Here is a 15,857-nt window from a genome sequence, read left to right as displayed (position 1 = left end):
AGAGAGCTACAACCTTGAGTGAGCCTTTAAGCCTGTCTGGCTGTTTCTCCAGTGGTGTGCCAACCTGTTCCCTCCAGGGTGAGCTGCAAAGGTGTCACTGGGAAAAAGGTGCAGCAGTGACACAGAGGCACAACATGCACCTCATGCAGGACTCAATCTGGTATCTAAACGGCCCACTGACTTAGCTCTCTGATTTACTCTGCAATTAGCTGATAAATTTTAAATGTCTGGCAGACAGAACAGGCAGGAGCTAATGATTCTCTGGCAATTGAGTCAACAGATGAATGACATCAAACTGAACAATTTTTTAATGCAATCAAGTAACCACAAAGACAAAACATGAGATCGATGGCTAAGTAAAGTAACAGGCTTCTGTATACATTTTGGTGCTGCTTTTTTAAAGATTTTTTTTTTCTTTAATTTTTATTGTAGTGTAGTTCCATTTGGTACTCAATATGTCTGTTCACCAGAGGAAAAAAGGTTCAATGGAATTACCTGACCAGTGAGAAATGCTAGTATGTCTCCATCTCCCTCAGTCTGGTGAATTTTCATCACGGTTTCTACGGTTGATTTGATGTAATCTGGAACAGGACTGAAAATATGTATGAGATAAATTCATCACCAGAATATGCTCATTATTTATAGATCAATTACCTTAGTAATCTGGCAGCAAAGCCTTGTGAAAGTTAGTTTGGGCCTGCCCAGCAGATAATCGGCATATGAATAATTAAAATAAACATTCTTTTTTTTTTAAATGCAGCATTCAAATACAATTCATAATCACATGTAAACTACTATTTTTGGCTTTATTTGCAGAGACAGAAAAGCAATAAAGCCCATGCAAACCAATGTCCTATCTTTAGCATGCAAAGATTCCCTAGCCAGGGAAATTGGGTCTCTTGTCCCAGTGCTAAATTCCACATTCTTTCCACTTCCCCTCCTGACCACCAGCAGCACGTCTGAGGGGAGCAGATGGAGCCCACGGGTGCCTGTCCCTCTAAAATGACTCAGAAGTCAGGCCCGTAACTCTCGGACTTTATCTGCCTCTGGCCCAGGCTCCCAGTCTTCCTCTGTCCAGTGACAAGGAGTAGGAATTAGGATGACCCTTTCCTATTCAAAGAGGCTCCTCCCGAAAATGTCAGCCAGGCCTTCCTGCTAAGATGTAGAGGGTTGAGAACCAAATGATTCAAATCACCAATACCACCCAAGCTGGCAATCTTGTAAAGCCCAGTTCAGACTGTTCTAGAGCCCTCCTCCCTGCAACCTTGTTCTCATTTTGCTCTTTGCAACTGAGACAGGGACCACAGTGTCATGGAAACCTGCACATCTGGAAGGAGACTTAAAATCCTGCAGCGATACTGAGGGAGGGTTCCAGAACATCCCATCAGTGACAAAACATGCCCTTCCTCAGCAACCTGGCGCACCACCCTCGAAGCTGTAAGCAGACACAGCTGCTTCTCAGCCCACCAAACAGGCCTGGTTTTCCAGTCGCCCTCACTAAAAATGCAAGGACTGTCAAACCTCTGTAGATAAAAGATGTCCACTGGAAATGTTCGCCCTTCCACTGTAAGGATCACGCATGTATCCCTGGTTGGATCACTGGTGTCATTTTGATTAAAGAAATCCCGAAATTTCTAAAAGAAATTAAAAAAAAAAATTCTTCATCGCTCAAATTAAAAAAAAAAAGGTTCATAGTAACTCATGAAAAGAAAGAAAATAATATAAAACTAGCAGAGCAGGGGATCGGGGATAGGGATTGGCTATATGTAATACAGACTAAGGATAACAAAATTATTCAGAGAATCACATTTTTATTCTTATAACTTTGGGGAGTCACATTTCAACGACAGACCCTTTATTGAAGATTTGACAGAAATGATCAAGGTTAGATTTCCAAAGTGCATTCAGCTGTGAACCTAAGTCAACAGCAGCAGAGGGATTATTCATCTTACCCCACCTGGCCCCCCTCCCCCATACTGCATTTAACCTCAGACTAGATCAGAAGGTGTAACTCAAGTTAAAGGTGGATTACATCAGGCTGATGTGTACTTCTGATCTGGGAAGCACAGCTCTGACCACACAGATGATCGCTGTATAAAGGAAACCTGTACATCTGTGAATGGCAGGGATATTCCTGGCAGTGCAATCACAGATCTACAGGTCCTGTGTTTGCAGAACAGAGTCCTCTCCCTCTTTATATGCCCCTCAGGCGGCAGCACAACACTCTGCATGAGCAGATCGGCAATTATCCACTTCTCCCACACTCCCACAGGACCTCACTGAGAGAAGTGGCTCTTGGCAATTCCACCCAAATAGGTGGCCACATCTTCTTCAGTGGCACTTGATCCCCAGGCCTGCGGTCTTTAGGGAGGCCAGTGGGAGAGCGCTTGACCTTCCCGGTCCCCTGAGGCCTGGCCACGCGCTGCTTCCTCCTCTCCTCCTAGGAGGCCCAGCCATGGGATCACCAGGCCTGTCTTCTTTCCTTCCCAGGTATCTCCCCTAAACACGTCCACGTCTTCTCCCGGAAACCAGGATCCCAGGGGTGCCCTGAGAACTTGAATCAAGTACAACATGAAAAGACTAGGAGGAGCACTTCTAGACGAGTCGACTAGATTGAACTCCAAAATACCTGCATGCTACATGTCAACCTCCAAGTCATGTCTGAGAAGAGTAAACAGACATAAAAGAACAAGCCTCCGACCGAAAGTACTGTGCTGTGCTATGAAGACCCACACAGCTCCACCCTTCTTTCAAGTAAATTCCCTGCAAGTGACTTCAGCCTTCCTGTGTCCCATGGTATGCAAAGCATAGGCAGGCTACAAGTGACGCACAAACAAGGGAGAAGGCACTGCACCCCAGTCCCCCAAACAGTGAATAAGCCAGGGAGAAAGGTGTACAAAAAACCAACCATAACATAAACCGAGCCTCAATGACTGGATGACCAGAAAAGAGCTGCGAGTTACAATCAGGGGAGGAGGAAAGGGCCCGAAACGACGTGGGGTAGGGAGGGCGTTCTGGACGTGGCAGGATCCCCTGGCTAAGCCTGAAAGGATGAGGAGGGCTATTACTGGTTGGGAAGGAGAAGAGGCACACCCCTTCCAAGGATGACAGCAGAGACGTAAAGACAGAGAGTTACTCTTTTAAGAAACAAAACTCAGCATTAACTGAGACGACACAAGATTTTTATCCTTAAGAACTTCATCTTTTATCTGTATTTGGAATCCGTATTAAACACATACACACGGAAAATTAAAGACTAGAAAGCAAATAAACATAGTGTCAAGAGGGTCTGCAACTTGAGGCAGAATGAAGGACCAGCAGGAGTGAAATGAGTTCAACCCACCAGAAAAAGAAGAGTGAGAGTCAGCTTTGAAAGCCAAGGATCACGCTGACACAGACACACACAAAAGGACTAGGAGGAAGAGGCTTGTCTGTGACATGCACACAAATGACGTGGATGTCTGCGGGATCGCCTCCCCTGCTCACCTATTTCCTTCTCTACTAGCGGCTCTGATCTGGCCCACAGGAGTGGGCCCCCAGCAGCCATGCCAACATGACCTGCCCACCTTTGGCCCATCAGAATGGTTCCAAGTGGGTACCTGACTATAATGGACCCCAAATTCCTTCTCTAAGAATCTGGAAAGATAAAATTATTCTCTCTTCAAGCATCTGGACTGTGACAAAAAAAAAAACCGTGGGATGGGTCAATGATCACGTTTTCTGCCAGGTGAATGGAAGCCAATAAAAGAAAGAAAAAAAAACCATGTGATACAATGGTCAATAAATACTTCATAATTATACTCAGTCACACTCTAATTAAGTGCTGGCTTAATTAGGTTGATATTAAGAAATAGCTAAACCAATGAAGGTGACAAGTTGATCAGCCCCATCCAACTCCGCTGGCCTCTGTCTCCCAGTCGCAGTCACTGGGTGTCTTCGACTGCAGGTTGGGCCACCCAAGGCCCTGAGCAAAACTAGAGCAGGTGCCATCAATCCCTCCAGGCAGTGGAGTTAGGAATGAGTCTGCTGCCCACAGACTTAACAGCTGGGCGACAGGGGAGGCGTTGCGGCATCCCTGGGCCTCCAGGTGAAAATGCTACCTGAGTCACGCCCCCCCATTCACCACTCTCACACACTCCTCCTCTCTCGTCCACTTCAGTCCATCCCTTCCTCTTCTTCGCTCTCTTACTCTCACCTGGGAACTCACATTCCATATCCCACGGGCATCCACACCCACCCAGGTCTCCCCTCATGCAGAGACACACACACAACTCACTCCTCACTTCCCAGGCCAGAAAGGGATGAAGAAATGAATGACCCGAGTCCACTCAAGGCTCCGCTGAAAGTTACTGATGTCTGGCAACCCGTGCATCCTAGTACACCCAAGGCTGACACAACTCCTACATTCCACCCTCCCACCTAAAAAAATCACTCCCAGGAAGTGCATCACTATCAACTACGGCAGGCAGAATGGAAAGAAGCTATATTTTTCCATCTCCATGCCACACTAAAGACAATGAAAGGCAACTGTAAGCAATAGATATTACTGATGATTCCAAAATTTGCACGTTATAGATTTTAACCACAATAAAAACTATTGGGAACAATTTTTAAAAGCGGGTGGTGTTAAAGGTAAGAGGTGAAATGGAGCTGATGTTCTGGACAACTCAGCCATGGAAGAGGTAACAAGAGGTGAGGTTAAAATAACATCCCAGCAGGGATTACAGGTGAAGGGCATAAGAATTCATTAAAGAGGGCAACAGAAAGCTTTAACCCTAAAGTTACAGTGGGCAGACCTAAGACAACAGACTCCTACACTGTGAGAAGGTCCAAGAAACCGGTCAGGCAGCATGCAGACCCCTCTCTCAGCCAGGCTGACTTTTCTCTCCCTCCAAGTTGTTCTGCATCGTGGAAGCCACACGGAGAACAGGAGCGAGGCCCTCTTCATCTCAGCTGGATTGCAGAACTGGCTTCCTGACTGTGATCGCCACATCTGTTTGTGTCTCTTCTATACAGCACCAGCGTGATCTTTCTAGAACTCAAATATGGGACTTCCCTGGTGGTCCAATGGCTAAGAATCCACCTTTCAATGCAGGGCATGGGGGTTCGATCCCTCGTCTAAGATCCCACTTGCCACAGAGCAACTAAGCCCATGCACCACAACTACTGAAGTCTGCAGGCCCAGAGCCAGTGTTTCACAACAAGAGAAGCCACTGAAATGAGAAGCCCGCATACCACAACTAAACAGTAGCCACCGCTCACCGTAACTAGAGAAAGCCTGCATGCAGCAACAAAGACCCAGCTCGGCCAAAACAAAACCCCACAAATGTGATCAAGTCACTGCCAAGCCACACACACGCTAGGGCTGCTGACCAGGTGAGAGGGTGAAGTTCACGTGGCCTGCAGGCTCCCCCATCATCTGACCTCTCCCAGCCTCTCCCATCTGAATTTCCCATCCCTTTCCACCCGATCAAAATTCATTCAATCCACAGTCCCTACTCCGTGTCGGACACTGTCTCAGATGAAAAGGATAAAGTAGAGTAAGACAGTCAAAGTCCCAGTCTTCACAGTGTTTACATTTTAGTGACGGGAGACATACAATCAACAGACACGCAGATATGCACATCATGGCAGCCAGAGAGAAGAGCTAAACAGAAACGAGGAGGAGAGCAAGAGAATGAAGAGCGACAGGGGCTTGGCTGTAGACACTGGTCTGGGAAGGCTCTCTGGGTGCTCATACCTGACCAAGACTGGAAGGAAGTGAGTACAAGGCCATGAGAACATCTGAAGCAAGAATGGTCTAAAAGGAGGGCTCCCCCCACCAAGAGCAGAAGCATGCTTAAGACCCCTCTGAAGAAAAGCAAGGTGAGGCTGGCGTGTAAGGAGCACTGCAGGAACTGAAAGCAGAAGTCGGAAGGATGACTGCGGGTGGGGGACAGATGACCCCCCAGCAGGTGCTGCAAGCGAGATATGGCTCCCACCTTACACTTGACTCACAGCCCTTTGAACACACGTTTCACACCCCCGTGGTTCTTTGCATGCCTAGGACTCCCTTCCCCACCCCACAAAACTAGCAGACTTGTGTGCATCTTTCCAGCCTAGGTGGGATGTCTCTCCTCCGTGAAAGCTTCTGGACACCCTCCAGCTGGCTAGAGAGAAAGCACCCCCTCCCTGGCTGTCTCAGCACCTTGAACAAACTGAACTGCAAACACCTACTTATGTGTCTGCTTCCCTGACCAGTCGGGGGGTGTATGAATCACCTGTAGCCAGCACTGTGCTTGTGTGTGTGTGAGCTGTGTGTGTGTGGTCTGCATGTGCATACACAGCAAGTGGTCAAAATTATGTGTTGAGCTGAACTGCTGTCTGAACTAAAATATTAGTCATTAAGACAGAAAAATAAGGGGGAGGGGGTTGGGGGAGGGACAGAGTGGGAGGTTGGGGTTAGCCAATGTTAGCATTTATATATATAGAATGGATAAACAACAAGGTCCTACTGTTAAACACAGAGAACTATATACAGAATTCTGTAATAAACCATATGGAAAGGAATATTTTAAAAAACTGCATGTATATATATATATATACACACACACACGTATAGCAGAAATTAACACAATGCCATAAATCAACTTATTTCAATAAAAATTTTTTTCAATAATGAAAACTAATGTACCCTTAGCCATAAAAAACTGTAACGTGAAAATTACTATATGTACAGGGAAAACTTTAATTGTATTCCCAAAATCTAAATATAAATGCTAAAGTCATAAATTCAAGAGGTATAGCCTCCTACTGAAAAGAGTAATAAAAAGAAGCTGCCTGTGTGGGGGAAAATATAGCATGTAGAGAAACAAGACAATAGGTAATTATGAACTCAATTAATTACAGGCTATTTCCACCCACGAGTTGAAAAGGAACTTCCTCCGATGACATGGAATCTAGGACATCAGATGGCCCTATGAGGAGGTAGGCCATCCTGCCGAAGATAAGCTCCAGCTGGAGGCAGCTTCCCAAGGACATGACCAGCAATCCCCATGTTGAGCAGGGACAGAGGATGACAGTGGAAATGCTCCTACCTCTGCATCCAAAGTGGCTGAAGCCACAATCAGTCGAAGATCCCCTCTCTTCTTCTGAATCTAAAAAAGAAGGCGTGCAGAAAAACAATGATAACACTGTGACACAGATGAGATAATCTGATATCTGAAATTTATTACAAAATAATCCAGTGTGTGGAGGGGGGTGGGGGGATGGGAGGAGCTTAAAGATGAAACAAGACTGACCACAAATTGGTAACTATTAAGTAACAGATGAAAGGGCAGTTCATTATACTAGTCTTTCTAAATGTGTGAGTAATAAAAAATTTCCAAAACAAAAAATTAGAAAAGAAAAAAGTATAAAGGAGCTTTAAGACACAAATTTGAATTTACCAAAAGTAAAACCATTTTTTTACTGACACCTGGGTCTCTGAATAGTCAGAATCTGTGTATATACAGTTAAAGTATGAAAAATCAAACAATAAATAATAACACCAAGACAGAAATATGGATAAAAGATATTAACAGTTATTCAAAGAAACAGATGATTAATGGTCATAGGAGAAATGATCAAATAAATTATAGTAAAAAAATGTTAACAATGAGATTATTGTTTCATCCATCACACTGGCAACAATTTATTTTCAGTGTTGGCAAAGATTCAGTGAAATGGGCCCCCTTGTTATATCATTCCTAAGAAGGTAATAACAGAGTGGGATAGTTCCTCACAAGTATCAAAAAGTTTGGCCAAGAAATAAATTAATAATGAAAACAACAGCAGCAGCAGCTAGCATAGAGTAAGTTATGTGCTATTCCAAGGTCTCTGCATAGTTGTGTAGTACGTGCACTGCACAAAGAGGCTGTTGCTGCTGCTAAGTCACTTCAGTCGTGTCCGACTCTGTGACCCCATAGATGTCAGCCCACCAGGCTCCCCGTCTCTCAGATTCTCCAGGCAAGAACACTGGAGTGGGTTGCCATTTCCTTCTCCAATGCATGAAAGTGAAAAGTGAAAGTGAAGTCGTTCAGCCGTGTCTGACTCTTAGCGACCCCATGGACTGCAGCCCACCAGGCCCCTCCATCCACGGGATTTTCCAGGCAAGAGTACTGGGGTGGGGTGCCATTGCCTTCTCCACACAAAGAGGCTAGGGGCCTCTAAAATCCAGCCCACCATCCCCTCACTCAGCTGCAGACATCCTCCCAAGGGAAAGGTATCTCACAGTCTATTCATGGCCCTGTGTCAGGCGCCATCCTAAACATTTTGTATCACCTAAGTTTCACAACAAATGATGTTATAGGGCAGACCTAAGAGAATGCTTAAAGATTCTGCCCACTGTGGTAGCCACTAGCTGCATGTGGCCAGAGAATCCTTGAAATACAGCCAGTGGGACTAAAGAAATGAATTTTTTATTTTATTCTGTTTCAACTAATTTAAATCTAAAGTGGCCAGTGGCTATTGGATAGGAAAGTAAAGCAGCACAGAAAAAGAAAAACTTGGTATCAGCCCCATTTGAGCGATGAGCAAATTCAGCATTCAGAATTAAACCCAGGTAGTCTGACCCAGAGTCCAGGCTTTTAATCACCCTGCTCTAGACTCTGGGGATCAGAAATATCCCCAAAGAAAACAACCAGAAAATATAGGAAGGGAGAAGAGGATAGAAGTAAGGTTGAAACAAAACCGGCCATGGGTTATAACTGTTGAAGCCAGGTTATGGGCACATGAGGGTCATTAAACCCTTCTCTCTACTCTGGGATATTCTTGAAATCTAGCAAAAGACAGAAAAGAAACATATCCAACAGATTTAACCACAAGGGTGCTTCCTGCAACATTATTTAAAATATTTCAAATCTGGAAGCCATACAGATGCCTAACTGTAATGGAGGCATCAAATACTTTATGGTAGAGACATGTGACTATATAGCCATTAAAAATGTCTTCAGAGAATATTGAATGACAGAGGAAAATGATCCTTATGCAACGCTAAGAGAAGTATGCAAGATACACATGAGCACAACAACCCAATCCCCACTGGGCCAAAACAGGTGCATGAGTACGCACATAAATAGACACACAAAGGAGAAAGGAGAGAAGGAAACATTCCAAAATTCTAACGGTGAATGTCTCTGCATGAGTAGGGTGATCGACAATTTTCATTTCTTTCCTCTGTATTTTGCTGAATTTTCTAAACTGCTACAATGACTTTCCTGATCAAACAACAAACAAAACAAAAACACAAAACCAGAAGTCTGGCAGTAAAGCTATATACCTTTTTCAGCAGACCAATGGCAATGTCGGTGTACAAGGTCCTCTCATGGGCTTCATCCAGCATGATGGCACTAGAATCAGAGGGACAATCTCAGTGAGCATCAAACCAACCACCGCACAAGCCCATCCAGACATCAAAGGGACTGCTGGGGATTCAGCCCCCATCCGATCACCTTGCAGCAAAAATTAACACCAAGTACCTCCTCTTTGACAAGGCAGTAACTCTAAAGCTAATAAAAATGGGCACTTCAACTTTTCTTGGTAAAGAAAATGCCGTTATTTATTGCTACTTTTAAAGTTTTACCACCAATGCTGGATCCCAACAGAATCTAATACATGATTTTAAATTTCAATATAACATATAGCCCCACCGAGCACATAAAAATTGAGATAAGGCCCAACCACCCAAAGACTAAAAATCTGAATAAAACAGCACGAAGAGGCACGTGGTCATGGCTATGCCACATGTGTACCAGGGAGTTAAATATGACATCCTTCCCCAGGATACACAGAGCCCGAGTGGGACCATTTTATACGATGAGCAATGGACAGAGACCCACAAGGAGACGGAAAATGTGAATAATTATTTGGACTCTGCATGTTACATTCAACAAATCGCTGCCCAGTTCTGTGCTGTGCCTCTGTAGTCACCCTTCAGCAAGATAAAAACAAGTCAACAGATCGTTCAAATAATGACAGGGATTTTAATGAGCCCAGTTTTGACTCTATATATTCTGAAAAGAACATCAGAGGTCGCAACAGCCAAAGGAAGGAGAGAAGCTTTGGGAAAGCTGAGTGTGGTCACGAATCCCAGCTATTAACACAACTGCTCCTCAATCTACTTGTGTATTTTTGAAACTGTAGGAAACTTATCACAGGAAAAATATACTTACCTGTATTTTGTTAATAATGGATCAACCATCATTTCCCTGACCAGCATTCCATCGGTCAGAAACTAAAACACAGAAACACAAAGGTTTAGAAATAATTCATTTACACTGTATATTCATGGCTTTCCTTCAAAGAGTTCAAGTCCAACTAAACACATACAACCTCATCACCAGTGTGTGTACAAGACAAATCCCACTAAGGACTGTGAGAAAATACTCCCAAATTTTGGTTATCAAGCAATGGAATGGTTTACAAACAAAATATTAAACACAGGACCCTTGGTAAGAGCTGGCAACTCTATTTGCAAATTTTACCTGCATTTGCTCTGTGAGTTTTGACTAAGCCCCACTTCCTCTGAGCCTGGACGATGGCTACTGCTATGAATAGACACTGCAGACAAACCTGGGTCTGCCCAGGGGCATGCCCCTGAGTCAGAGATCACTCTTCCTACAATGTCCCGAGGACCATAAACTTGCAGCTCCTGAGGTGAATAACCTCAACTTCAACTGGTATTATTTTAGGAAGGCTGACTGGGGCTGTGGTTAGGAATACAAGCTATCACAGCCGGCTGCTGGGTCAGATCTCCACTCTTCCTCTTATTATCTGTGCAAACCCTGGGCAAGCTACTTACCCACTCTGAGCCCAACTCCTCATTTGTAAAATGGAGAAAATAAAAGCACCTGTCTCACAGGGTTACTGTGAGAATTAAGTGGGAGAGTACAGTGCACATGTACAGGGCTTAGCAAGGGCCCCAGCACACACACAGAGAGCTCAAGAACGTCAGTTATTAATATTATCATTAAGGATTAAGGAGTGTCTATGAATATGCTTTAGAAAAACGCAGTTAACAGCTAGATGCTGTTATTCTCACCCCAAAACAAGTCAGTCGTTTAACAAAGCTAAATATTTCCCTCACAGGCTGTATCTTAGTATTTTTCCTTTTTGTTTCGTTTTTTAAAGCAGGGTGCATGTCCATCGTATTTTTCTTGGACCTGATACGAGCCGCCACACATACACATAGAAGTGCAAGTGAGAACGTGCCACCGACAGCCCATCAGTCGGGGGCTGAGTGTCTGGAAACCATTACCAAAGGGAACACGAAACTTCTCATAGAAGACTCTCTAAAGAGAGTCACTGATTATGCAAGTCACTAAAAGCTACCTAAAAATTAGCTAGTGTAAATGCATTTGGTGGTATAGAAGAATCAATCCCTTACCTAGCAAAATGAATGTCAAAGGTAAGAAAATACAGAAATTTAGAAATTTTGCATTTTTGCAAATTTGCATTTTTACAAATCACTGCATTTAGATCATCTAACTAGTTTCAGTTCCTCTGCTGCAAACCGAGAGGTAACTGAGATTCTACACGATCAGAGAAACTTCTCCAGTAACCAACTATAGAAATGATCCCTGAAAGTATAGTCCTCGTCACTGAGATTCTAATAACGAATGTTTATTTCATCAAAGCATTTTCTTTTTTTTTAACTTAAAAAATTTTTATTACTGAAGTATAATTCATGTACAATATTATATAAGCCACAGGTGCACAATATAGTGGTTCACAAGTTTTGAAGATTACGCTCCAGTCACAGGTATTATAAAACACTGGCCATGGTCCCCATTTGGCATGATGTATCCCTGAGGCTCATCCCTGCAGAGTCGTTGTGCTCCCTAAGCTCCTAGCCCTGTGCTGCCCCTCCTCCTTCCTCTCTCCACAGCTAACCACAAATTTGTTCTCTGTGTCTGTGAGTCTGCTTCTTTCTTGCTATATTCACTAGTTTGTTTTATTTTTTAGATTCCACACATAGGTGATATTATACAGCGTTTGTTTCTCTCCATCAAAGCATTTTCATCCATTGCTTCCAGCACTATCTGAAGAGACTGATTCACACAGTGGTACACAGTAGACACTGCTGAGCTAACTGTACCCTGATTCTATGATGCTAATTATTTTAATAGTAGCAACAAGGTCAAAGAACACACATAAAATCCATTATCATGTGAAAATGGGCCAGCGCTAATTAGCACAAATAACATTTGTGAATTCTACACTTTATCAATTTATACTATTTGTCCCTGTTTTTAAGTCTTTTATAGGTAAGTTTCTATATTTAGACAGCTACGTGGATTGGTGGGGAAAAACAATAAAACACACATGAGAAAGGACAGCTTTGAGCTCTGGTTCCACCACCGATGGGCACATGACGTCAGGCAGGTCGCTCAACCTCCCAGGTCCTCAACCTCTTCACCTGAAGAACCAAGGGCGTAACTCGACCTCCAAAGTCCTTTCTGGGCTAAGACGTGAGGACACAGAAAGAGCTCTGCACCTCCCAGGCTGACTTCCCTGAGGGCCAGGATGCTCTCATACACTTTCTGTCATGGCATCAGAGGCTTAGTCAGCAGCACTGGCTGTGTGTTTTTACCTCTCCCCAGATAATCTTCTTCCTTATTTACAGTAGGAAAGCAGTTGTGAACCTCACCTTAATTCTCGTGGCCAGCGGGTTGGTGCAGTCATCAAAGCGGATGCAATAGCCCACCTCATGGCCCAGCACTGCACCCCTTTCCTCAGCCACTCTCCCTGCAACCTTTGGGAAGAAAGATCATGCTGAAAATAGAGACATAGAAATTACTGCCCAGAGCACATACTATGGAAAATCTAAAGGTCACTTATTTTTTAAACACCATGCTGAACACAGTGGAAAATGAAAAGAGAAGGGGCAGGTTAGCAGAGAACTAGTGTGATAATCTTTACAACGATCAACTTTATGTTGACTTGAGGCAACTTATAAAACAGTAAGTATGGAATAAAAATAGAATCATGTAAAAAGGTTACAGATCAGGATCAAAGAAATTATAGATAAAATTCAAAAGGTCAAAGCCAATGAGAAAATTTTTACAACACAGATATGCCAAAGTTATTTAAGTTGAGCCACAAATTCAGCTCCAGGTTTCCTGGTGGCTGAAGCAAAAAGGGAAAAAGAAGAAACTTCAAGATTCATCCTTTTCCTAAAGCTTTCTTTAGCATACCAACTAGGGACAAATTTCCATGTCTTTATGCCTTGAAATAAAACAACTTCCACAGGACCAGGAAGGCAAAAGAACAAGAATGACCAAATTCAACATTTGGTTACGTTCATTTTCTCTTTGGAGACAAAAGAACAACATTTTCAGAGCAAGATAATCTAAAATGACTTGTAACAATGTCCCAGCTACCAAAACTACTAAAAGGTTAAGAATGCAGGTTAAAAAATCTTTACATGAAAGATGAGATGAGAAAGTTAATGAAGGCTCCAAGTTAACATAATTTAAAAAAAAACAAAACCTACTATGAAGACCATAAAGTATAGACACATTTTTTACCTACCAATATATAACAAATGAAAGGTGAGGGTAGGAAAAATAAAACGAAGGTGAGGGTAGGAAAGATAAAAAAGAATCCAGCTGTAAGATCTATTACTCCAGAAGGCCATTCATAGGCTATTAACTTAATAACAGAAAATATCTGGGGACTTCCCTGGCAGTCCAGTGGTTAGGACGCCAAGATTCCAATGTAAGAGGTGTGGGTTTGATCCCTGGATGGGGAACTAGGATCCCACATGGCATGTGATGCAACCAAATTAAAAAAAAAGAATGAATAAACAAAATTGCTGGATACTTTAAAAAAAAAATAAATTTTAAAAAATATCTGATAAAATGAATAAACATAAAAGTAGAAGAGCAACAACACTTAGAACTTAGTTTACCTTGAAAGAAAATAAAGGGTTTAGTGCTCATTATGTAAACTATCTAACTAAAAAAGACCCAAAGGGAAGCAAAATTATATAGAGCTTTCCCGGGAACTCTACCAACCAACCCCCAGCATCCTGTCTCCTCCTTTCACAGGCGAGGCAGCCTCGCCACCTAGTCCCTGCGTCCTGAGTTTGGATCATAAGCTGACACAGGGCACGTCTGACGCAGAGCTTTCAGCATCAGCCACTGGGCTGCAGCAGCCCCAGGTCCAGGAGTTCAGAGGCTCCCTGCATCCAGTGCTTCGAGCCGAGCACACTAGGCGTTATCTGACCATCAGCGTTTAAGAAACTGAAGAGCAGGTGAGGACCAGAAAGTGGCCCTGCCCAGTGACTTGAAATTACAGATCTCAGAGGCCACGACAGAATCTATCATCAAGCAGCTGGTATGCACCACGGAATCTTTCAAAACATCTTATGAAACCAGAAATACATCCTACACTGCTCTACCTCTGGAGATTACAGCTCCCAATAACCAGTATTTCACCAGGAGAGTTTTGTTATTGTTATTGTTTCAATTCCAACCCCACAGATCATTAAACTGTAAATCTTAAAAACTGGCACAGAGAGTGTGTGCATACAGATACTGGAGCTTATGGGGAAAACCAGCTTGTAAAAGTGAGCATAAAGGAACCAACCTCTCCATAAAAATGTGATCATTTTATGAAGCCAAACATTTATTCACTATTTGTATACATTTGCTATAAAATGGATTTTATTTTCAAGTTCCTTTTCAGAAATTTTATGTATGGTCATACCACTAGACATCTGAAAAGCCATATTCTATGGGCTTTTTTAGGGAATTTTTTTTTTACCTCTACTGTATAAGTTCTATTCCCAATAAACTCATCAATTAGATGGGATAAATACTGGTTTTTTGATAGAACAAACAGATATAGGAAAAAGGAGGTCAAAAGAAAACCAGGGACACTTCCCCGGCAATCCAGTGGTCAAGACTTTGCATTCTAACACAGAGAGTGTGGGTTCACTCCCTAGTCCGAGAGCTGAGACCCCACATGCCTCTCAGCCAAAAAAACCAAAACACAGAACAGAAGCAATACTATAACAAATTCAATGAAGACTTGTATAAAAGAAAAGAAAGACTAACCACCAATGACCGAGCACCTCCTAAGTGAAGGTGCTGTGCTCCAAGCTTTCACAAAATGTATCTTATTAAACATGCACCCAGTCCATTAGGTGGGCAAGAGACCGTCTTTTACAAAGCAAGAAACTGAAAACAGACAAGCTTAGCACTTGTCCTGAATCACAGGCCCAGGCAGGGCCTGTTCGTGAAGTCTAACCCAGACCAGGAGTCCAGTGAAATGCTCATTAAGGAGCTACCTTATGAGATCAGGCCGTGGCTTGTGCCATCTGTTCTTCGGCTCTGACATTGTTTTCGGATTTTAGTCTGCACACAAAAGTACTTGTGGAGATGGAGCATTTCAAACTTGACAGCTCTATTAATACTACTAGGCTAATTTATATACTCTTTGTCCTCTAAGAGAAAGCATGTGGTCTCATGGAAATTATCCATGGCTACAAATTTGGAGGAAAAATGCAAACTGATTAAGAGCTGGGATTCCAAACCACAAACAGAAAAAATTGCTCGAATGTTTTAAGTAAGTGAATCATCTTTCATGACATCAAAGGCTAAATCTAATGTTGTAGTCAAGTTGCCAAACCACTACTTCCATTTTTAGATACACAGAAGAAATTGGAAAATGTTCATCAGTGATGTCTAACTAGAAGACAAGTAGAAAGCGAACTTTGGGGGTAAAGAATAATGAAGTAATTAAAAGTTAATACAGAGGAAAAATAACTCAAGGAGACAGAATTAATTTCTTGTCCAGGTAGAGATGTCAAAATAAAGGCATTCTGGGGACTT

General features: G+C 42.9%; 1 protein-coding gene and 1 pseudogene across 3 annotated transcripts in view; both read right to left on the bottom strand.

The window, feature by feature from the left end:
- The window catches only part of DHX35 (DEAH-box helicase 35), a 69,863-nt gene that overhangs the window by 32,268 nt on the left and 21,738 nt on the right, over positions 1-15,857 (bottom strand). For all 3 annotated transcript variants that reach the window (XR_011489624.1, XM_020909087.2, XM_070472626.1), the window contains exons 5-10: positions 12,668-12,772; positions 10,191-10,252; positions 9,299-9,368; positions 7,077-7,136; positions 1,522-1,634; positions 496-592 (exon numbers count right to left, since the gene is read on the bottom strand). Coding sequence is in view for 2 of the 3 variants with exons in the window: in XM_020909087.2 (XP_020764746.1) it covers positions 496-592; positions 1,522-1,634; positions 7,077-7,136; positions 9,299-9,368; positions 10,191-10,252; positions 12,668-12,772 (507 nt within the window). In the remaining variant the exon portion in view is untranslated. The remainder of the gene's footprint in view (positions 1-495; positions 593-1,521; positions 1,635-7,076; positions 7,137-9,298; positions 9,369-10,190; positions 10,253-12,667; positions 12,773-15,857) is intronic.
- Positions 11,518-11,613, bottom strand: LOC139036874 (small nucleolar RNA U3; annotated as a pseudogene).

The sequence above is a fragment of the Odocoileus virginianus genome, chromosome 9 (genome assembly GCF_023699985.2).
Source record: "Odocoileus virginianus isolate 20LAN1187 ecotype Illinois chromosome 9, Ovbor_1.2, whole genome shotgun sequence".
In the NCBI taxonomy this organism is placed as follows: domain Eukaryota; kingdom Metazoa; phylum Chordata; class Mammalia; order Artiodactyla; family Cervidae; genus Odocoileus; species Odocoileus virginianus.
The sequence above is the reverse complement of the archived record's forward strand: the minus strand, read 5'-3'. Positions and strand labels throughout refer to the sequence as shown.